This window comes from Oryctolagus cuniculus, chromosome 11 (genome assembly GCF_051225735.1).
Source record: "Oryctolagus cuniculus isolate XC-2025 breed Fujian yellow rabbit chromosome 11, ASM5122573v1, whole genome shotgun sequence".
Classification (NCBI taxonomy): Eukaryota; Metazoa; Chordata; class Mammalia; order Lagomorpha; family Leporidae; genus Oryctolagus; species Oryctolagus cuniculus.
The window spans coordinates 59,778,549-59,799,675 of NC_142877.1; the positions used below are offsets into that span (position 1 = coordinate 59,778,549).

Below are 21,127 nucleotides of genomic sequence, written 5' to 3' on the forward strand. Positions count from 1 at the left end.
CAGCATTCATGATTTTCGTGACCTTTTGGAAGAACTTCCCGTGTGGGCCACACCCCAGCCCTGGGTTCTCCAGAGCATCCTCTGGTGTCCTTGGGCTGCTGGGTCCAAGGTGCCCCGCAGTCAGACCTGTGTGCTCCTGGGGGCTGGGCTGAGTGTGGCTGGCTTGAGAGGTGGGTGGATGGGAGAACCCCAGGGACCCCAGGGCCAGGAGATGGGCTAGGGGAAAGACTAGCCTCCGGGCTAGAATTGGGCTGGTGGGTAAGTGGCCGTGGACTGCCCATCTCAGCTTCTGCTCTGGCCTGGTCCCCTCTCCTAACTTCTTCCCCGGAGCAGCCGGAAATAACCTGGGGCAAACACCCCTCCCTTGGCAAACACATTTGTTTTGCCTCCTTGGGACTCCTGGGCCCCTCCAGGGCAGAGTCCAGGCGACTGGAAAAGACCAAGGTTCTAGGGAGAAACCCTTGTGGGGTAGAGGAATGGGTTCCTCCGGCCCCTCCCCACCCCCAGCCGCCAGCGTGTCTGCTGTCACTCAGAGGATGACTGTTTTGCTGTCATCCCACAAGCTAATTACAGGCCCTGGACTGAGGATGTTGGAAGTGTCTCTCCCCGGCACCTCCCCACCTCCGTGCAGCCCTCTCCCCAGGAGAGACTGCCTGGCCTGCCCTGGTGTGTGGGGTCCCACACTCACCTGCACAGTGGGCTGCTGGCCCTTAATTAGCTCCCTGAGGAGGAGGAGGAGGAGGAAGAGTGGCTGCTTGCTGCTTTCTCCTGCTTTCTCTCTGCCCTCAGGGCTGCTCTCCCTGTAATCATCCCATTCTTTGCTGTGACTGCGACCTCTGTTGGAGCCCCCCCTACACACACCTGACAGGCGACAGTGGGCCCAGAGGGAGGAGCCAGACAAGTGAGAGGTGTCGGAGGAGCCAGGAAGGTGGGTGTGGGGAGACGGGGGAGCTTGCCCCAGAGAAAACTCTGGAAGCAGAAATAGAAGAAGGAAGAAGGCCCGGAAGTGAGCCTGCCTCACGTGGGTCCTGGGGCAAGTGAGCCGGAGCGGCCCTGCGTCCCAAGAGAGTCCGGGAGCTGGGAGCCCCAGACCCTGTGGGATGCACCCCCACCCCCACCCCATTCTCTCCTGGGCTGGCCAAGGCCTGTGCTGCTTACCTCTCCTCCTCCAGCCCCCATGCCTTTCACAGTCCTGGATGGGGGCCGGGTCTCTTCCCCTCTGCCACTGTCCCTGGGGTGACGGGCAGTCCACAAGGCTCCAAGTCCATGGCAGGAGAGAGTCCATGGTAAGATCAGAAAAGAAGGAAGACCCTTGGTAGCCATGGAAGCCAGCTCCTCAGCCTTCAGTGCTGCCTTTCCCAGTGGCTGGGTTTTGGCTTCAGGGGATGCATGGACAAGACTTTTTTCATGGTTATGGTTACATTTTTATTTGATATTCATTAGGAAACTCTTGTAACTAGCCTATAAAATATATTTTTTAAAGACTTATTTATTTATTTATTTGAAAGGCAGACTGACGGACAGAGGGAGAGACAGAGAGAGATGTATTCACTGGTTCACTTCCTAAATGGCTGCAGCAGCCAGGGCTGGGCCAGGCCAAAACCAGGAGCCTAGAACTCCAGCCAGGTCTCCCATGTGGCCTTAGGATTTGGGCTGTCTTCTCCTGGTTTCCTAGGTGTATTTAGCAGGAAGCTGGATTAGAAGTGGAGCAGCCAGGACTTGAGCCAGCGTTCTGATGGAGTATATTGGCCAAGTTGGTGGCAGCTTCCTCCGCTGTGCCACGCCACTGGCCCCATTTTTTTTTTTTTTTTTTTTTTTTTTTGACAGGCAGAGTGGACAGTGAGAGAGAGAGACAGAGAGAAAGGTCTTCCTTTGCCGTTGCTTCACCCTCCAGTGGCTGCCGCGGCCGGCGCACCACACTGATCCAATGGCAGGAGCCAGGTACTTATCCTGGTCTCCCATGGGGTGCAGGGCCCAAGTACTTGGGCCATCCTCCACTGCACTCCCTGGCCACAGCAGAGAGCTGGCCTGGAAGAGGGCAACCGGGACAGAATCCGGCGCCCTGACCGGGACTAGAACCCGGTGTGCCGGCGCCGCTAGGCGGAGGATTAGCCTAGTGAGCCGCGGCGCTGGCACCGGCCCCATATTGATCCTGTTGATTTCATAAATGGTTTAGCAGGCAGCAGAACAGAAAAAATAAGTTGATTTCAAAAAATACAACTAAATAATAGCACAAGCTGCACATAAGTGTGGCATGTGTTTGGAAAGTGAGACACAAAAGACTAACGTTCTAGAAACAGGAGGTCAACAGGCCCGATAGTACCAGAGCCAGGACTCGGCCTGCCACTCTAACGCCTACCTCTGAGGCTGCCCGTCCAGCCTCCTGCAGGGCTGCCCCTGGGCATGGCTGGTGGCCGAGTCTCCTGACCTCACCTACCCTGCCCCAGCCCTGTGACCTGACTGCCTATCAGCTTTGAGGTTTCCACAGTGCAGGCCTGAGGCCCACTGCAGGCGTGAGGCCCTGGGGAGGGGTGTGTGTGTGTGTGTGTGTGTGTGTATGCATGCATGGAGGGCATTCTGCGCTTGCAAATAGAGGCCTTGAGGGAAAGAAAGCTTGCTGAGGTCACTTTGCCTCTGTGTGTACATGATGGGACTGGCTGGGCTGGGGCGGGTGCCCTCCAGGGGGGTCCTAGGGTTTCCCTCCCTGTCCCCCCCACTCCGTGCTGCTTGGGGAAGAAGGAGGTAGGCGGGGCGGCGCAGCAAAGGCCCCCTAGGCTGCAGGCAGCTCGGTTGCGAAATGGGTCCCCAAGTCCAGCTGGCCAACTTCACTTCTCCCTCCCTCTGCATGTGGGGGGTGTGTGCGTGTTTAAGATCACAACAGGAAATTGGGTAGTGATTTGTCTAGTGGGAGCAGACAGCAACCCCTCTGTGATAACTGGGAGGGGGCCGCATGCCCACTGCCCAGGGTGCCCCAGGCTTACCTGGGAAATCCACCAGACCATCCCTCGGCCTTGCAGACCCACGGGGTTCAGAACATTTTGGGGGACTCTCACTGTCCCCCTCCTCGGCCTTGTCCTCCTGCACCCTGGCACTTTGGCTTCCCCATTCACCTTCCGAATTTCCTCCTGGTTTAACAGCCCTTTCTTGCTCCTTCTCTCTCCTAGCTAGGGCCAGCCATGGGTCTCCCAGCTGAGAGCCAGCCCCTGCCTCTCCTCCCTCCACCATTGTCTCCTGGAAGTTGCCTCCCCACCCAGCTGGCTCCCAGCACCCCTCCTCTACCCCACCCCCACTCCGGCTGTTTTCAGGCCAAAGGAAGTAACTTAAGCAAGAGAGAGTCCGGCAAGGATTTCTCCATCCTGCAGAGACTCTAAGACTGGCTGAGCCGCAACCAGGCGACCCAGCTCTGCGTCCATGATGACCTGAGCCAGGCCTGGGAAGGGAGCAGGGCAGAGACCCCAGGCTGCAACAGGAGCAGGGCCAGAAGGGATGGGGGAAGGAGGTGACACAGTGTGGCTGAGCTCTGGACTTGCTGGTGGAACGAGGAAGAGCCGCAGTCTGGGCCCAGCAGAGCTGCTGGACCTGCGGCAAGATCTCCTCCCCCAGCTTGGAAGCGGCAGCCGCTGGCTCGGTGCTCCCAGCCCTCTGGGCCGGCCCCTGAGCAGGCTCCACGGACAGGCTGTCCTGAGGCATCCCAAGCCTGGACAGGGAGGGTCCTGGGGGCAGAAGGGAAGAGGGAAGATGAAGTCCAGCTCTGGACTAGAGTGAGGACTGGGTATTCCACAAGTATCTATTCCACAAGTATTGGCTAAGCGAATCCGTAGCTGTGCGTCGGCACCGGTGGCAGAGATGGACCCAGGAGCTGCTTCTACCAAGGAGTGCTTCCGCTGGGAGTCTGGGCTGGGAACGCTAATGCGTCACCCCCTGTGACAGAGGAGGAAGCTGGGACCCAGAGACATTGCGTAACTAGCCTGCAGTCCCACGGCTGGAAGGTGACAGAACCAGCATTCGCACGTGTCTCTGCAGAGCCCAGCCGGGCCCAGGGCAGGGCTGAGCAATGGAAGCAAGATGGGGAAGTGTGCAGTGTGTCCCCACGGCTGTCACCAAGGTGCAAATGGGGTTCTCCTTGAGGGGAGACCTTGCGCTGGCTGCTGCCACCTTTGGGTGTGTGTTTGGGTTAGGGGACGTTTTCCCAGGGTGTAAGGCCCCCCTTCCGCCCCCTCCCAGGGGTTTCTTTGTTTTAGAGAAACAGGATCCTGCAGCTGAAGCCAGGGTCTCCTTGGGAATGGGGAGTGGGGCCTGCATTTTGCGAAAGCGGCCACTGTTTAGGCAGCGGCCTGCGGAACAACGTGGATGATGGAGAAGTTGAGAAAGGCTGGAGCTGTGGGGTGGCAGGGACTCAGCAGATGCACGGCCTGAGTCTATTCTGGGTCCTGGAACCGAAAGTCCTGGGTGCCATGGCTGCCGGGTTACCGGCCTTCCTCTGACTCATCCGTCCCCTTCCCAGTGTCCTAGCCACAGCCCTAGACCACCCCCAAGCTCCTCCCACCGCACAGGATCCCGCCCCTGGATTTGCCTGAGCTTCTCCTGTCCTGAGGGTCTGGGGCCCTGGAACTAGAGCAGGGCTGGCCTGAGGGGCACAGCTGCCTTCTGGGTTTGTGGGGCCAGAGTGCTCAGGGCCAGGACCCTACCCGAACCCCAGGCAAGGGGCAGGGGGGAGTGGCCCAGACCCTGCCTGCAAGGGAGCCCTTAGAGGGCTCAGTCTGAGCCTATCTATGCTGGCCTTGCAGTGGAGATGTTCGTGTGTGTGTGTGTGTGTACACGTGAGTGTGTGCGTGTGCGTGTGTGTGTGCGTGTGTGCGTAGCAGGGCAGGCAGAGGAATCTGAACTTTAGGAGAGAGGAAAATAATGTGGTGGCGGGGGTTGGATAACAAAGGGTTTTTGCTTGTAACTAATAGTCTCCAGCTGCAAAAATACCAAAGGAGAGGCCAGGCGGGCCGGGGACTCCGGTTCTTGCCAACTCCTCACCGGCCTGCTGAGTGGGGCCCTGCCTGGCCTTTGGGGAGGTGGAAGCGGAGACCAGCCAAGGGCAGATATCTGAGAGCAGGGACCATCTCTCTGCCTGCCTCCCCGGCGTCCGGGGGAGCCTGGGCCGGGAGCAGGGCTTTGGGGGGGCCCCATCCTGAGGCTCAGGGGTGGCCACGCAGTGCAGCGGGGACGAAGGCCCCAGATCTGGGCAGGTTTCTTCCTCCTCCCCTCTTGCCAAGGGAAGGGTGGATGGGGGGAGGCACGGGCAGGGTGTTGCGAACCCCAGGGCTGGGCAGTGACTCAGGGAAGCCTCAGGAAGTTGGAGAGAGGACATAGCCGCGCCAGCTGGTGCTGGGAAAACAGCTTTGACTGATGAAGTTCAAATCCATGCCAGCAGCCCCCAGACCCCTGCCGTGCCCACCAAGTAAAGGGCACGCAGCCCTGTTTGACTTCCAGCCGCCCTGCTGGCGGCCTGGGGCCGCGGGCAGGTTCCCCCGCCTGGGGACCTCGGCTTCCTTTGGAGGCGGCCCAGCAGTGTGCATTTTAATCTGGCTTCTCTGTGGTAACAGCACGTGGGGCACGGAGTTTGCATGGGGCCCTCTCCCTCCATGGCCTGGCTCTCCCCAGCCTGCCCTGCCCCTCGGTCCGGCCTCATCAGGAGGCGCAGAGGAAAGGGTGGCTGGGTCTGGGGGTGCACCAGCACTTACGGGGGTAATAGCTCATCCCTGTGACCCCTTTCTGCGGAGTCCTTGCGGGTTGGGGTTTAACAGAGCAGACCTGAAGAGGAAACTAGTTTGATCAGGCCTCCAACTGGCTCCTTCCCTTCCTCTGCTCAGTCCCAGTCCTGTGACCGTGAGTCAGTGTCAGGCCCAGCCAAGTTCCCTAGGAGCCACGTTCCTGTTTCCTTTGCCCCCACCGCCAACTGTTAGGAAACAGCCCCTGATTCTGGTGTGTGTGTGGGGGGGGGGGGGGGGATAAGTTAATCAGACTCCAAGTTGTCGTGGTCTCTGTCGCTGGGTGGAGGTGGGGGGTGTGGGAGAGGGTCATGTCTGGGCAGTGGAGTGCTAAGTTCCCGCCAGAAGCCTGGAGTCTGAAACCTCTCCACCTGTTGAGGAAATCGGTGAAGGTGGAGTTCAGAAAATCATAGCCTTGGGATTTCCCAGTCTGCAAGAGGCTTCATCTCTGATGGTGGTGGTTGGAGGGGCCAGGGCCCAGGGGAGGGAGCGGGGCCCAAAGGAGGCCAGTGGGCACCTCTGTCCCCAGACTTCCTGCCTCCTAGACCTCCCACCGCTGCCCCTGCCCCCGCCTCGGACTCCTCCAGAATCATGGCTTAGGCTGCATGGGCACCTGCTCTGCATCTTCCCCCACTCCATCCTCCTGGAGTCTTCTCTCTCTCTCTCTCTCCTCCCTCCCTTCCTATGTTCCTTTCTATGTATTTTTTTGAGAAGCAGAAGGAGAAATACAGAGAAAGACAAAGCTCCCATCTACTGATTAATTCCCCAAAAGGCCACTACTGCGGGGAGTAGGTCAGAGCCAAAGCCAGGATCTTGGAACTCAATTGAGGTCTCCCACTTGAGTGGCAGGCACCCAGCTGCTTAGCAGCACGGCCTTCCCCGGGTCTGCACTGGTAGGAAGCTGGGGTCAGGAGCTGGAGATGGGAATCTAACCCAGGCATCTGAACGTGGTCTTAACCTCTGGCTCAAACGCCCGACCTCCTTCTGAGCCATCCCTCGGGTTACCTTATGGTCCTTTCACAACGCCGCTCTCGGCCTCCATCTCCCTACCCCTAGATCCTATTCCCCCGTCTTCTGCCCCTCCGTGGGACATGAGGGAGTGTAGGAACCTGGGAAACAGGGAGTGGGGCAGGTGGAGGAGCTTGGCCAGGGAGTTACTGTTTGCCAACCTTTTGCACCGTGGGCCTTCCCGTCTCGAGCTCTTGCCCATACTTAAAAATCTATTTCTCTCAACCTGGGTTTATTTCCATGTACCTTGCTTTTCCATTTCAAAATTTATGCAACACCTACAGCTTCCACTGGGTGCTTCTGGTTAACATGCGATAACTAACCTTACCATATAAAGCTGCTAAAAGTCTAGCCAAAAGCAAAGATACGTGGTGTTTTAGTTGGCCTGAACAATCTTATTATAAGCAAAACTAGATTAAGAGAAAAAGAAACCCAGCAGTGAGATGGTGGGCTGCCCCCCTCTGCTTTTGCAACTCTGAGAAGATGCTCCCTGTTCAAGGTCAGAGTTGGGGAAGCCTGTCAGTCAATCTGTCAGCTGATGTTTACCCAGCCCTGACATTCTGGAGCACGGCCTGGGGCATGGGCCTGGGGGACGGGGTTGGGGGTGGGGGCTGGGTGGATACATTCTGGCTTATTTTGGGAGAGCGGAGACACCTGCAAAGATGGCGAAGACCACCAGGTGCAGTGTGAAGCTGCCCACAGCTCTCCCGGGCGCTCAGGGCAGGGAGGCAGCTCAGCTGGCGGGCGGAGGAGGGCGACCCGAGAAGGTGGGGTCCCAGGCGGGGGTTGTGTGCAGCATGCCCCTCCACCTGGCCCCTCCACCCGAGAAGGTGGGGTCCCAGGCAGGGGTTGTGGCCCCCGGTGGGTGTGTCTGTGGGAGGACCTGCTCCCCACAGCTCTTTCATTCACACTCTCCAGACGTGGAGCAGATGGCCATCGACTGGCTGACGGGCAACTTCTACTTTGTGGATGACATCGACGATAGGATCTTTGTCTGTAACCACAACGGGGACACGTGTGTCACCTTGCTAGACCTGGAGCTCTACAACCCCAAGGGCATTGCGCTGGACCCTGCCATGGGGTGAGAGCGGTTCTGGAAGGGAGGAGGCCAGCGGGGCGGGCGTCCATCCAGACGCCGGTTAACTTGGGTCTGCCTGCAGGAAGGTGTTTTTCACCGACTACGGGCAGATCCCGAAGGTGGAACGCTGTGACATGGACGGGCAGAACCGCACCAAGCTGGTGGACAGCAAGATCGTGTTTCCGCATGGCATCACGCTGGACCTGGTCAGCCGCCTGGTGTACTGGGCGGATGCCTACCTGGACTACATTGAAGTGGTGGACTACGAGGGCAAGGGCCGGCAGACCATCATCCAGGGCATTCTGGTGAGGGAGCTGCTGGCTGGGCGAACTGGGTGGGGGGTGGGGGGAACCATTGTCTAGGGCCCCCTGGTGAGGGGGAGGACAAGGGGAGCGTGGCTGCCCTGAGCCCTCTGGTGCAGTGGGGTGGGCGTGAGCCCTGCAGAAAAGGCACAGGACACGGCTTCCCGTCTGATGGGAGCAGTCACGGCAGAGGAGGTCTCTTTCACTTCCTTGTCCTCATTCGATCCTCACTGTAGTGCCTAGGAGACAAGCAGGCGGGTGGTTTGGTGTCTTTGGTTTTGAGAGGTGAAGTGATTTATCTGAGGTCATGCAACCAGGCAAATACCAGAACTCAGAGCTGGCACCGCCGTTCTGGGTTAGTTAGGATGACCGCTTGTCCCACTTTGCCTGAGGTTGTCTCGGTTTTAGCCCTGAAAGTCCTGTGAACCAACGAGCCCCATAGTGTTGGTCAGATGGGCACCGTCGGCAAGCTGTGAGAACATGGGGGCCGTCACCAGGCTTGCTCGCAAAGCCACGTGCTGGAGTCGGGCTATGAGGACTTTCTGGGAAGGAGCCCGGCGCCCCACTCCTGAAAGTGTCCACTGTGAGGGGCGTGGCTTGTGTCCTCAAGGGGCTTCAGTAGGGTGCATGGGACCAGCCCACAAAGCACCACCCCACACCGTGGGTACCAGGGCCACAGGAGAGAGTGTAGGAGAGGCCATCTTGGAATATTCCAGAAGCTCTCTAAAGAGTCGTATTGTGAAGGGTGTGTGAAATCAATGAGAAATCTCAAGAACAGGACTGTCCAGTCGGAACACACAAGCTGCAGCATATAGAGTTCAGCCCTGTAGCGTGGATTTGGGAGTGGGCTTCCCGGGGACAGAGGGAGGCCCCTTCTCACCCTGCGGCGCCTACTCCCTGCGTCTCAGATCGAGCATCTGTATGGCCTGACCGTGTTCGAGAATTACCTCTACGCCACCAACTCAGACAACGCCAACGCCCAGCAGAAGACCAGCGTGATCCGAGTGAATCGCTTCAACAGCACTGAGTACCAGGTTGTGACCCGCGTGGACAAGGGCGGCGCCCTGCACATCTACCACCAGCGCCGTCAGCCCCGAGGTGAGCTGCCTCCGCGGTTCCCCCATAGCTAGCTTCACCCTGACAGGGCTCTGCGCTCAGGGACCACAGCCCCTCCACAGCCCTCTTGTGGGGACCCCTGATTCTGCCACCTCCTGACCACTTGTCCGTGCTGTCCAACTGAGGCCACACACCTGGCCCCTCCACTTTCCTGCCAGCCCCTTGCTAGCCTCTCAGCCCCCAGGCCCCACCCCCTCCCGCCCCTCCCAGTTGCTTGTGGGACTAGAGTAGAAGACCTGGCTCCCGGAGCCCTGGGACTCTACCCCGGCCACAGACGACTCCACCAAGTGCATCCAGGGGTGAGGTTGTGGGGGCAGGCAGAGGAGTCCTGGCCCTGCAGCTTCCGGATCCTGAATGGGAGGACAGGCCCAAGGACCGCCCCGGCAGGGCATATGGGCAGAGCTCGGGAAGTCTTCTTGGGATCCTGACAGCTCTCCACCCTCCCGCAGTGCGGAGCCACGCCTGTGAGAATGACCAGTACGGGAAGCCAGGCGGCTGCTCTGACATCTGCTTGCTGGCCAACAGCCACAAGGCGCGGACCTGCCGCTGCCGCTCCGGCTTCAGCCTGGGCAGTGACGGGAAATCGTGCAAGAGTGAGTGACAGGGCGGGGCGTGCTCGCCTGCTGGGGCGGGGGGGGGGGGTGTCCTCAGGTTGCCCCCACAGCTCTGCCGCCTCTTAGAGATGGAGGAACTCAACCCCTGATACCACTGCTGGGATGCTTGTGGCTTCCCACATCTGGGAAGAGGGCTGTAAATCGGCTCATTCGTGCATGCAGCAATATCTAGTGAGCACTCAGCGTGTGTTCGGCCCTGTTCTGGCCGCGAGGATCCAGCAGTGAACCGGACAGATGTCATTCCTGGCTCAGGGAGCTTACAGCCTAGTGGCAGGGGAGTTAGTGAATATAATGCTAGTGTCCGTGGGTGCTTGGAAGGAAATAAAGCCAGGGCTTCTCCAAGGATGTGGCACCTGGGCAAAGCTCTCTGACGTGTGCCTGCTGAGGGAAGGGCGTTTCGGGCAGAGGGACTCATTGAAAAGGGCCGGAGGCCAGCGTGAGGCTGGTGTGCCCGAGGAACGGCACAGAGGCCAGCAGGGCCAAGCATTGTGAGCAAGGGGACCAGCGGGCACAGGCCGAGCCCTCGCCGAGATCCAAAGCTCTCAGCTTGCAACTTTCAAGAAAAGTGATGTGATCGGGTTCACATGTGTATAAAAATCATAGCCCTGCGGGCGAGGATGGGCAGTAGGGGAGTAGCCGGGAGGCTATTTCAGTGGTGTGGGCCAGAAGTGATGTGGTTTCGGCTGGGGTGCTAGCACAGGAAGTGGTGAGATGGGATCTGATTCCGACACATTTTGAAGGCACTGCTTTGCTGCCACTAATGTCACCACTGGGCAGCGGGCAGTTTTCTGCAAACACGCTCTCCTTCCCCCTCTGTCCACTGCCCAGTGCGTGGGGCAAAGCCCCGGAACACTGTGGCCCGGACCCAGAGCCCTCAGTGTCAGGGTGTGTGTGGTCCACCTGCCCACCCTCAGCCCTGCATCCCTGCGGCTCCTGACCCCAGCACAGCCCGGGCTGGGGCTCTGGCTCTGCAGCAGAGGGTGCTGGTCATGGGCGTCATCTGACTCCACCCCTCTCTGCTTGTGCCCGCCCTAGAGCCAGAGCATGAGCTGTTCCTTGTGTACGGCAAGGGCCGGCCAGGCATCATCCGGGGCATGGATATGGGGGCCAAGGTCCCCGACGAGCACATGATCCCCATTGAGAACCTCATGAACCCCCGGGCCCTGGACTTCCACGCCGAGACAGGCTTCATCTACTTTGCCGACACCACCAGCTATCTCATTGGCCGCCAGAAGATCGACGGCACCGAGCGGGAGACCATCCTGAAAGACGGTACGAGCCCAGGGCGGCCAGCGCGCCAGCAGTGCTCCGCAGGGACGTGGGCCACCCCGGTCAGGAAGGCAGCAGGAGGCCTTGGCAGCTTTCTCGGTGCCCTCTCGGCTTGGAGAGTCCCGTGCTGACTGGCTGGCTGGGCCGGTTGGCATGGAGATGAGGGGATAGACAGATTGACCCCTGGGTGACCCCCTTCTTGGCTGAGCCGAAAAGAGGCAGGAGGATGGATGGGTTAGGCCGTGTGGGCCGTCCTTGCCAGCCCTTGGGAAAATGCAGGGTCTCTCTGCCATTGGCTCGGAGCCCTGGAGCTGCACGCAGCACACAGGCGGGAGAGGCCCCAGGCCTGCAATCAGAGCAGGGCCTGCCAGAGCAGAGCAGGGCGCACCCACGCGTGTGTGCACACACAGCAAGGCCTCGCAGTCGCCCCAAACGCAAGCTTCCGGGTCTCAAGGAAGTTGTGTTTTGCCAGTTGAAGCGGGCTTTCCACTCTGAGCTGCTTGGGCCAGTCTGCAGGGCCTTGTCGTCTGCATGTCTCCCGGCCCGGGGGCTCCTGAGTTGTGTGAGTCCTGTCCCAAATGCGCGCCCGAGCCCCCAGCACTGGGCTCCCTCACCAGCCCAGCGGGCGGATGCAGTGCTGCCCTCTGCCCTGCTCCCCACCTCCCCCACTTCCCACGGCTCAGAGAACCTTAGCAGTCAGCAATCATAAGACTTGGGGGAAATCAAAAGTAAGTCCTCATCAGGAAAAGATCGGGGTTCCCTGTACCAGGGGAACTGCTATTTAAAGGACCCTGGAGATGAAGCCTCGGGCTAAGTGAAAAATCACTTCCTAATTTATTCATTCTGTTAGCTCAGGACTTTGAGGCTGAGGACGTGGCGTCACACTTGCGCCCGGCTCCTCGCACCCATTGCTTCATGTTCATTCACGTGTGACTCACACCAGGGCCTGCACAGCCGTGTGGTTCACTGGCTGCCATGTATACAGTTTTATGTTTGTGAAAATATTACTTATCTGAGATGCAGAGAGACAGAGACAGACAGAGAGAGAGCTTCCGGATGCTGGTTTATTCCTCAAATGCCTGCAACAGCTGAGGCTCGGCCAAAGTCAGGAGCCAGAGACTCAGTGCAGGTCTCCCAGGTGGGTGGCAGGGACCCAACACCAGAGCCATCACCTGCTGCCTCCCAGCTCTGCATTAGCGGGGAGCTGGAATTAGGATCCGGGGCTAGGAATCAAACCCAGGCACTACAATGGGAGCTTAATCAACAGGCCAAGCACCCCCTGCCTCCCATGTACCGTTCAGGAAACAGTGCCTCAACATAGGCATAGCCACACAGGTGATCTTCCTCATCCCGTCCCCCAGCCTCCTGTCCCAACCCCCACTTGTCCAGAGCACCAGAGGTGTCCTGTACCCCTGCACCCTCGCTCAAAGTCCATGTATCCTGGGGGGTTGGAGGCAGGCAGTTTTGAGCTTCCTTTGAGGCTCTCCCTCCCCGTCCCCACTGCGCCCCTCCCAGGCATCCACAATGTGGAAGGCGTGGCTGTGGACTGGATGGGGGACAATCTCTACTGGACGGACGATGGACCCAAGAAGACCATCAGCGTGGCCAGGCTGGAGAAAGCTGCTCAGACCCGCAAGACCTTAATCGAGGGCAAAATGACTCACCCCAGGGCCATTGTAGTGGATCCGCTCAATGGGTGAGTCCTCCCAGGGCTGCGGGGTGGGAGGAGTCGCCAGTGTGTACACTTCAGAGGCCTGGGGGATGGGACAGAGGGAATCGGAGCAGGGCTGCTGTGGCCGGGCACTTAAGAAGGCGGCCCTGACTTCGGGGCAATGGGAGTGATGCCTTAAACACAGAAACAGAAATCTGAGCCTGTCAATCCCAGACCAGAGCCCGTCCCCCTGCCTGGCCCTCCCCCAGACCCTTAGCATGGGACACACCTTCTTTGCCAGGCCTGCCTGGTGCTTATCTGACCTCGTCTGCACCTTGCTCCCCGCACTCAGAGGTTCTGCTCCTCACACAAATGCCCCAGTTCCCTCTGCCTTGAGGCTTTTGCCCTCAGACTTCCTGTGCTGGCACTGCCTGACACCTGCAGGTCTGCCTCCTTCTCAGCACCAAGCAGATCCTCAAAGAGGCCCCCACCTGCCTCGCGGCCGCTATGCAACCCTCACTGTTTCACTTCCTGCCTTTTGTCACTCCCAAGCAAGACCTTGACTGGCTGGCTTCTTAGGTTATAAGCCGTATGACAGCAAGGACCTTGGCTAACTTGGTCTCCTCTGAGTCCCTGAATGCCAGAACTGTGCCCAGAAGACAATAGGCACTCAACAAAAATCGGTGGACTGGAGGGAAGAATGAATGAAATGGTGGCCCAGCAGTAGACAGGGCAGGAGGACCCCTGGGAGGGGCCCTGGACAGCACCTGTGGAGTGGGATCGCAGGAGAGGCTGTTGATGGCACAGGTGGCCCATGGGGTACTGACCAGTTGCTGTCCACAGGTGGATGTACTGGACAGACTGGGAGGAGGACCCCAAGGACAGTCGGCGTGGACGGCTGGAGAGGGCCTGGATGGATGGATCACACCGAGACATATTTGTCACCTCCAAGACGGTGCTTTGGCCCAATGGGCTGAGCCTGGACATCCCAGCTGGGCGCCTCTACTGGGTCGATGCCTTCTATGACCGCATTGAGACCATACTGCTCAATGGCACAGACCGGAAGGTGAGCAGGCATTCCTGTGTGCATTGCCAGACTGCATGAGGCCCTGTGTGCGTTGGTGGGAGTCTGTGTGTTTCATGTGTGTGCATCTGTGTGCTTGGGGATCTCATACATTGTATCATTTGAGCGTTGCCTCTCCGGGTGCATATCTGTCCGTGTGGTGTGTGGACATGTGCATGTATGCACATGATCGCACATGCATGCATGGTATACTTTGGTGGGTGCTTGCTCCCTGTCCAAGTGTGAGAAGCCTATGCTTGGGGAATTACATGCTGCGTGGGTCATGTTCATGCCTAGGTGTGCGGACCAAACTCTTGCTTGAGTATTAGGCCCTTTGTGATACAGCTTCTGTGGTCTCATTTCTCCCTGCTCCCCACATCCCAACACTAAACAAGTGACACAGACAGCTTGAAACTCCTAGCATGCCTGCTTGTGCACCTGCCCTCTGCCATTGCTCACGTAGTAATTCCTGCCTGGAAAGTCCACCCCAGCTCCTCCAGGCCACCCCTCTTCCACACTGGATTGCCCGGGTGTGGCTTGAGGGCAGAGAACATGACTTTCTCCTCTTTCAGTGCCTGCCACAGCTGGGCCCATAACAGATATTGTGTGAAGTGAGTGGATGAATTCTGTCTGCTGTGTGTGTGTGTGTGTGTGTGTTGCGGGCAATAGGAATGAATGTGAATGAGCCCAAGAGAGGACCACATGGACAGCCTGGTCTGCTTGGGTCACCTGCTGGCTTCAAGGTCTGTCAACCTTCCCAGGGGCTCCCAGGCTAATGGGAGAAACAAGGCCTGTGCCCAGGACATAGACAGATGCAGGGACATAGCAGTGGTCTCTGGCCTCCCTCAGGAGCCCCTGTTTGTCTCCCAGATCCTTAGTAACATCTCTGGTTCCTAGATTGTGTACGAGGGCCCTGAGCTGAACCACGCCTTTGGCCTGTGTCACCATGGCAACTACCTCTTCTGGACCGAGTACCGCAGTGGCAGCGTCTACCGCTTGGAGAGGGGTGTGGGAGGCGCGCCCCCCACCGTGACGCTCCTGCGCAGCGAGCGGCCCCCCATCTTTGAGATCCGCATGTATGACGCCCAGCAGCAGCAAGGTACCCTCGGGGCGGGGCTGGGGGGCGGAGAAACAGAGCCTGGATGGGGGTGGGGTCCAGCCTGGGACTTGAGCCTCCTCTGGGGGTGAACATGCTCCCCGGGTGGAAGGGGGCTCATTTGAACAGCCATCTCCAGCCCAGTCCCGGGCCCTCTCCAACGTGCTCTCTCCTTCCCGGCCCCTCCTCTCCCCTCTCTGCCTCCAACCCTGCTTCCATCCCTCTCGCGTCCATCCCCGCAGTGGGCACCAACAAGTGCCGGGTGAACAATGGTGGCTGCAGCAGCCTGTGCCTGGCTACCCCCGGGAGCCGCCAGTGCGCCTGCGCAGAGGACCAGGTGTTGGACACGGATGGCGTCACGTGCTTGGGTAGGCGTGGGGGGGGGGCTGCGGCAGGGAGCAGACCCCCAACAGGAGGCTACAGGCAGGGCCCAGGGAGCTCCAGGAGCCCGATCTGAGAAGCAAGAAGCAAAGAGGGGCTCTGGGGGCTAGTAGGAAGCAAGGGGCGGGGTAAGAGAAGGCCGTAGGGACCTGGAGGGGGCGTGATTGGTGGACACTGAGGAAGGAGACAGCTAGGGGCGGAGGAACGGAGCTGAGCGCCTTTTATTTTCCTTTTCCCATTATTGAAACAAAGTCAGAGTAGTTCAAAGCCTTGGCAGTTCCAGAGGAGAGACAGAGCCCAGTGCCTCCTTAGCCCTAATGCTGCCCGGTCCTGCTCCCTTGCTGGCCGCAGCCTTGATTCTGACCCAGCTGGGGCCATGCTGGATGTAATTGTCTCTGTCCTTTTCCGCTCGTAGATGTGACAGCGTTTTCTGCATTACTGTTGCATTATTTTATTTTATTTTTAAAGTTTTTTTTATTTATTTGAGAGGTAGAGTTACAGGTAGTGAGAAGGAGACAGAGAGAAAGGTCTTCCATCCGCTGGTTCACTCTCCAAATTTCTGCAAAGGCCGGAGCTGAGCCGATCTGAAGCCAGGAGTCAGGAGCTTCTTCCAGGTCTCCTACGTGGGTACAGGGCCTTGGGCCATCTTCTAGTGCTTTCCCAGGACATAGCAGAGAGCTGGATTGGAAGTGGAGCAGCTGGGACTTGAACTGGCGCCTATATGGGATGCCAGCACTGCAGGTGAAAGAATAACCTACTTTGCCACAGCGCCAGCCCCTACTATTGCATTATTTTAAACAATCTGGCTTTTAATAAAAGTGGGTTGGTGCTCACTATAAAAATACATACATATGTGGTATCATAACATACAACGGTGAAAGGAGGAATCACCCAGTTCCACTCCCAGGGTCACTGTCGCTGCCACTCTGGTTTCTCTGTGCAGTCACATGGATGGGACCAGCACAGGCTGGGCCATAGGTCATGAGTGTGCATGCAGCATTTCTAAAGGGTAGAACAGATATTATTTAGAAAATGTCCCGAGGTGGCCTCAGCCATGGTCTGGCTGTGGATATGTCCGTCGTTTCCAGTTTCTCATTACAGTCACAGCTGGTGTGCACTGAGCGTGGACTGTGCGCCAGGCCCTGGTGGAAGAATTTCCCACCCAGTAACTACTTACTCTTTAGAACATCGCCACAGGGAAGGCATTTCTCTTACCCCCATTTTACAGATGGAGAATTGAGGCCCAAAGTTAAAGCAGGGGTTCAAATCCAGGAGGCCTGACGGAGTCGGGTTCTTCGTCACCTCCTCTGCTGTTTTTCACGTCTCCATGCCTCCCCGTATTCCGCAATGCCACGTGGTTTCCTTAGAACAGAATCCCAGAAATGGCAGTGGGTCAGCGGGGCCGTAGTGAACGGCTGGCGAGGTTACCTGGCAGAGGGAGGTCGAGGAATTGAAGGGCTCGGGTAAGGGAAGGATCATGTACGCGGAAGCTGACGTCATCAAGGCTTGAAGTAGGAGTGGCTCTGGAGAAAGGGGCACTGAGCCCGGACCCAGTGCCTCCTAAGGTCGTTGGGAAGTAGCCCGAGAGTCCCTTACAAGTAGAAGTTGCTGTGGTTTAATAATCTAAAAGTCCGCACTGATTTTTTTAAATAGGACTCTTTCTTTATTAAAAATATTTCTTTTTTGTTTTGAAAGGCAGAGTTATGGAGAGAGAGAGAAAGAGAGAGAGTGAGAGGTCTTCCAAAGCGCTGCTTCGCTCCCTAAGTGGCTGCAATGGCCAGGGCTGGGCCAGTCTGGAGCCAGGAGCTTCCGCTGGGTCTCCCACGTGGGTACAGGGGCCCAAGCATTTAGGCCATCTCCTGCTGCTTTCCCAGGTGCACTAGCAGGGAGCTGGATTGGAAATAGAGCAGCCAGGACACAAACCAATGTCCATATGGGATGCCGGTGCTATGCCACAACACTGGCCCTCAGCACTGATTTTTTCTTAAATTGAAAGACAGAGGGACCTGGAGAAAGACAGGCAGAAATCTCCATATTTGGCTCTCTCCCCAAATGCCTGCAACAGCCAGTGCTGAGCCAGGCTGAAGCCACAAACCCGGAATTCAAGCTGGGTCTCCCATATGGGTGTCAGAGACAAAACCATTTGAGCCATAACCCACTGCCTCCCAGGGTCTGCCTTAGCAGGATGCTGGAATTAGAAACCAGAACCAGGACCACACCGAGGCACTACAAAATGTAGGTGCCTGGCATGTAGGTGTCTGGGCTGCATCTTAGCCACTACGCCAAACGCCCACCCCTGCACTGAGTTGAGAGGCAGGAGAAGGGAAGCATGATCGCAAGTGATGGTGTGGAGTGAGGAGGACATGTGTCACCCTCCGGGCCCAGCGGCCCATGGGTACAGCAGGGGAAACAGCCCTGCAGGGGGCCTGTGCGGAGCCTCAGAGATGGGGGGTGGGAGGTGCTTCTGGGGCACAGGAGTCCTGGGCTGCTGCTTTTTTTTTTTTTTTAAGATTTATTTATTTGAAAGGCAGAGTTGCAGAGAGAGAGAGAGAGAGGTTTTCCATTTGCTGGTTTACTCCCCAGATGGCCGCAACGGCCAGAACTGAGCTGATCCAAAGCCAGGAGCCAGGAGCTTCTTCCAGGTCTCCCATGCAGATACAGGGGTCCAAGGACTTGGGCCATCTTCTACTGCTTTCCCAGGCCATAGCAGAGAGCTGGATCAAAAGTGGAGCAGCCGGGACTCAAACCAGCACCCATATGGGATGCTGGCCCTGCAAGCGGTGGCTTTACCCGCCATGCCACAGCGCCGGCCCCAGTCCTGGACTTCTTGAGGTCACCAGTGTGATGACCAGGACACACTGGTTTTCCTGCTAGGGTCACGGTGATGATGAGGTGGAGCTGTGGAGCTGCAGGGTTCCGGGCCTCTCTCCACTCCCACTGGTGGAGTTGACACATCTGTGAAAGAAGAAGTCCAGGGACCAGGGCAGGGCCCTGAGGGTCCCAGAGATGACTTCTAAGGGACAGTCGTGGAGGTGGCAAGGAAGGGGTGAGGAAAGACGAGCTGAGTCGTCAGAAGGGGCTGGGGGCCTGAGACTCTCTTGGAAGCTGCTTTCTCCCCAGGCCACAGTGGGGTGTGGAAATGATGAAGTAGACTGGAGACAGAACCGCAGGCTCCCTGCTCCGTTCCTGAAGTGTTTTGTTCTGGGAAAAGCTACTCTCTGTGTTAAAACAAACAGAACATGTGCATGACAGCCTAGTGCTTGTCACAGGACCTGGGTCTCACTCTCCTGCTCACTCTCCTGTGGTGCCCACAGCGAATCCATCCTACGTGCCCCCACCCCAGTGCCAGCCGGGGGAGTTTGCCTGCGCCAACAGCCGCTGCGTCCAGGAGCGCTGGAAGTGCGACGGGGACAATGACTGTCTGGACAACAGCGATGAGGCGCCGGCCCTCTGCCGTGAGTGCCTGCTCTCTCTGCCGGCCGCCGGGGCAGCTGGGCGCTGGCAGTGCCCGCCCTGCCTGCTCACCCTGGCCTGTCACATCCACACCCCCAGATCAGCACACCTGCCCCTCCGACCGATTCAAGTGTGAGAACAACCGCTGCATCCCCAACCGCTGGCTGTGTGACGGGGACAACGACTGTGGGAACAGCGAGGACGAGTCCAATGCCACTTGTTCAGGTGTGGACTTGGGGGCCCCAACTGCGCACCCCTCTGTCAAGGAGGCAGGGTGGATGGGGGAGCCAGGCGTGCGGCGGGGCCTCGGGGAGAAACAGAGCTCAGGCCTCCAGGGCAAAGCTGGGGGTGGGGGAGGGCTGTCTGCTCCTAGGCTGGGAGGACCAAGCTCGCAGGACGTGGCACAGCTCCAGAGTGCAGACGGGAGCAAGGCAGGTGGCCCTTCCCCTGGGGGGGGTACCAGAGACCCCTTGAGAGGTGCGTAGAGCATCCAGCCTGAGACCACGTGGATGGTCTTAAACTTCTCCGGTAAGGGTCTCATGGGGCGGGGGGACGGCAGGGAAGCAGAGCAGGTCTCGAGAGGGTCAGGACGATGCCACTCATGCCCATCCCTGTCCCCAGCTCGCACCTGCCCCCCCAACCAGTTCTCCTGTGCCAGTGGCCGCTGCATCCCCATCTCCTGGACGTGCGACCTGGATGATGACTGCGGGGACCGCTCCGATGAGTCAGCCTCCTGTGGTAAGAGGGGTGGCAGTAAGCCCGGACCGGGCCCAGGGAGGGGAAGCCCATGAGCACATGCCTCAGGTGAGGATGTGCAGAGCCACTGCAGCTTAGTACCTGGGTGGCCTCAGCAAGTTTTGTCTGCAAAACAGGAACGCTAATAACACCAACATGCCAGCACTGCCGGGCGCAGCAAGCTCCCACCCAGAGAGCACTTGGCACAGGGCCTGGGTCTGGTGACCGACTGGGGATACGTGAGCAGTGATGCTGTGTCCTCCCCGGGCGCCCCTGCTCAGCTGCTCTCTCTCCCCGACAGCCTACCCCACCTGCTTCCCCTTGACTCAGTTTACCTGCAACAACGGCAGATGTATCAACATCAACTGGAGGTGTGACAATGGTAAGAGTTTCACCCCCATCACCTGCCCTGATGTCCTAGGAAAGCCGGAAACTGTAGCCAGGCCGCAGATGGGAAGGGAAGGGGCCTTGAGAATCAGGCCAGGGCCTCCGGTACCCTGAAGCCCAGCTGGGTTGTCTGGGAGAAGACAGGAGGAGCTGGAAGGGCTTTGGGGAGCCAAGATGGACCGACGGGAGACCCTACCATTGCCAGTCGGCACCATTCCTCCCGTGGGCAGGGCCGGAGCTGCCTGCCTTGTGCCAGGGCTCAGGTGCCCGAGAATGATGAGCGAGAGGGGCAAGAGCAGGGGAAAGCCTGGGGTCACCTCACTCCCCCTCTTCCTGCAAACCCCCATCTCCTGTAGTCCTTGGTATAGCCCCCAGGCTCCGGGCTCCAGGCTCGAGCCCACCTGGTGGTGAGCCACGGACCAGGTGACGCCAACAAGCGACTGCGCGTGCATGTGTGTGTTTGTGTGTGTGTGGCCGTGTCAGGCTCTGTCTCGTCTGGCATTGTGTTGTAATGCGCTGCCCAGCGCTGCAGCCTGCCTGTTGTGTGTGAGCGTGGGCTGGTCAGCGCCACGTCGACCCTCATCCCTGCTGTGTCTCGTGTGCCAATGGCTGCCCTGGCGGTTTCTGTGTTTCAGAGAAGGATTGTGGGGACGGCTCTGATGAAAAGACCTGTCCTGAGCCTGCCGGTCAGTGCATAGAAGCACATGCACCATCACCCAGAGCCCCAGCCGCCTCGGCCACCCCCAGGGCCCGCAGGCTTCCCGCCCCCAAGCCGCAGGAAGGAGAGGAGGCAGGGGGTGGGAAGGAAACAGGAGGGATGACGGAGAGCTGGCGGCGAGGCAGGGCAGGAGAGCGTCAGGGCAGCCCGTGCCCTGGGAGAGAGGCAGGCAGCAATGCCCCAAGATGGGCAGAGCACCTGGGTCTTAGCACAGGTCCCGTGGACATGGGCGAGTCCAGCCGCTGCCCCCCCCCCCCCCCGCTGCTAGAAGCAGGGCGTTCATTCGCCTTGGGACTCAAGTGTTGTCTCAGACGCCTCTATCCACAGAGGCCCCGCCCCCTCAGCCACAGGCGTCCAGAGCAGGTTGCCCAGAAAGCTTAGGTGCAGGAACAATAAAGCCCCTCCCAGCCCAGCAGAGCCCCCACACACTCCCCCTCCTCTCACCCTCCAAATCTAGAGAAATCTCTGCCTCTCCTGTCCCTCCTGTAAAAGCAGCA

At 58.8% G+C, this 21,127-nt stretch overlaps 1 protein-coding gene across 1 annotated transcript in view; it reads left to right on the top strand.

Moving 5' to 3' along the window:
• Positions 1-21,127, top strand: part of LRP1 (LDL receptor related protein 1) — a 74,940-nt gene that overhangs the window by 17,225 nt on the left and 36,588 nt on the right. The window contains exons 7-19 of the mRNA XM_051832985.3: positions 7,686-7,848; positions 7,928-8,150; positions 9,056-9,245; positions 9,713-9,856; positions 10,913-11,149; positions 12,662-12,842; positions 13,641-13,863; positions 14,758-14,959; positions 15,199-15,324; positions 18,652-18,792; positions 18,890-19,015; positions 19,412-19,528; positions 19,827-19,907. Coding sequence (XP_051688945.3) covers positions 7,686-7,848; positions 7,928-8,150; positions 9,056-9,245; positions 9,713-9,856; positions 10,913-11,149; positions 12,662-12,842; positions 13,641-13,863; positions 14,758-14,959; positions 15,199-15,324; positions 18,652-18,792; positions 18,890-19,015; positions 19,412-19,528; positions 19,827-19,907 — 2,154 coding nt within the window. The remainder of the gene's footprint in view (positions 1-7,685; positions 7,849-7,927; positions 8,151-9,055; positions 9,246-9,712; positions 9,857-10,912; positions 11,150-12,661; positions 12,843-13,640; positions 13,864-14,757; positions 14,960-15,198; positions 15,325-18,651; positions 18,793-18,889; positions 19,016-19,411; positions 19,529-19,826; positions 19,908-21,127) is intronic.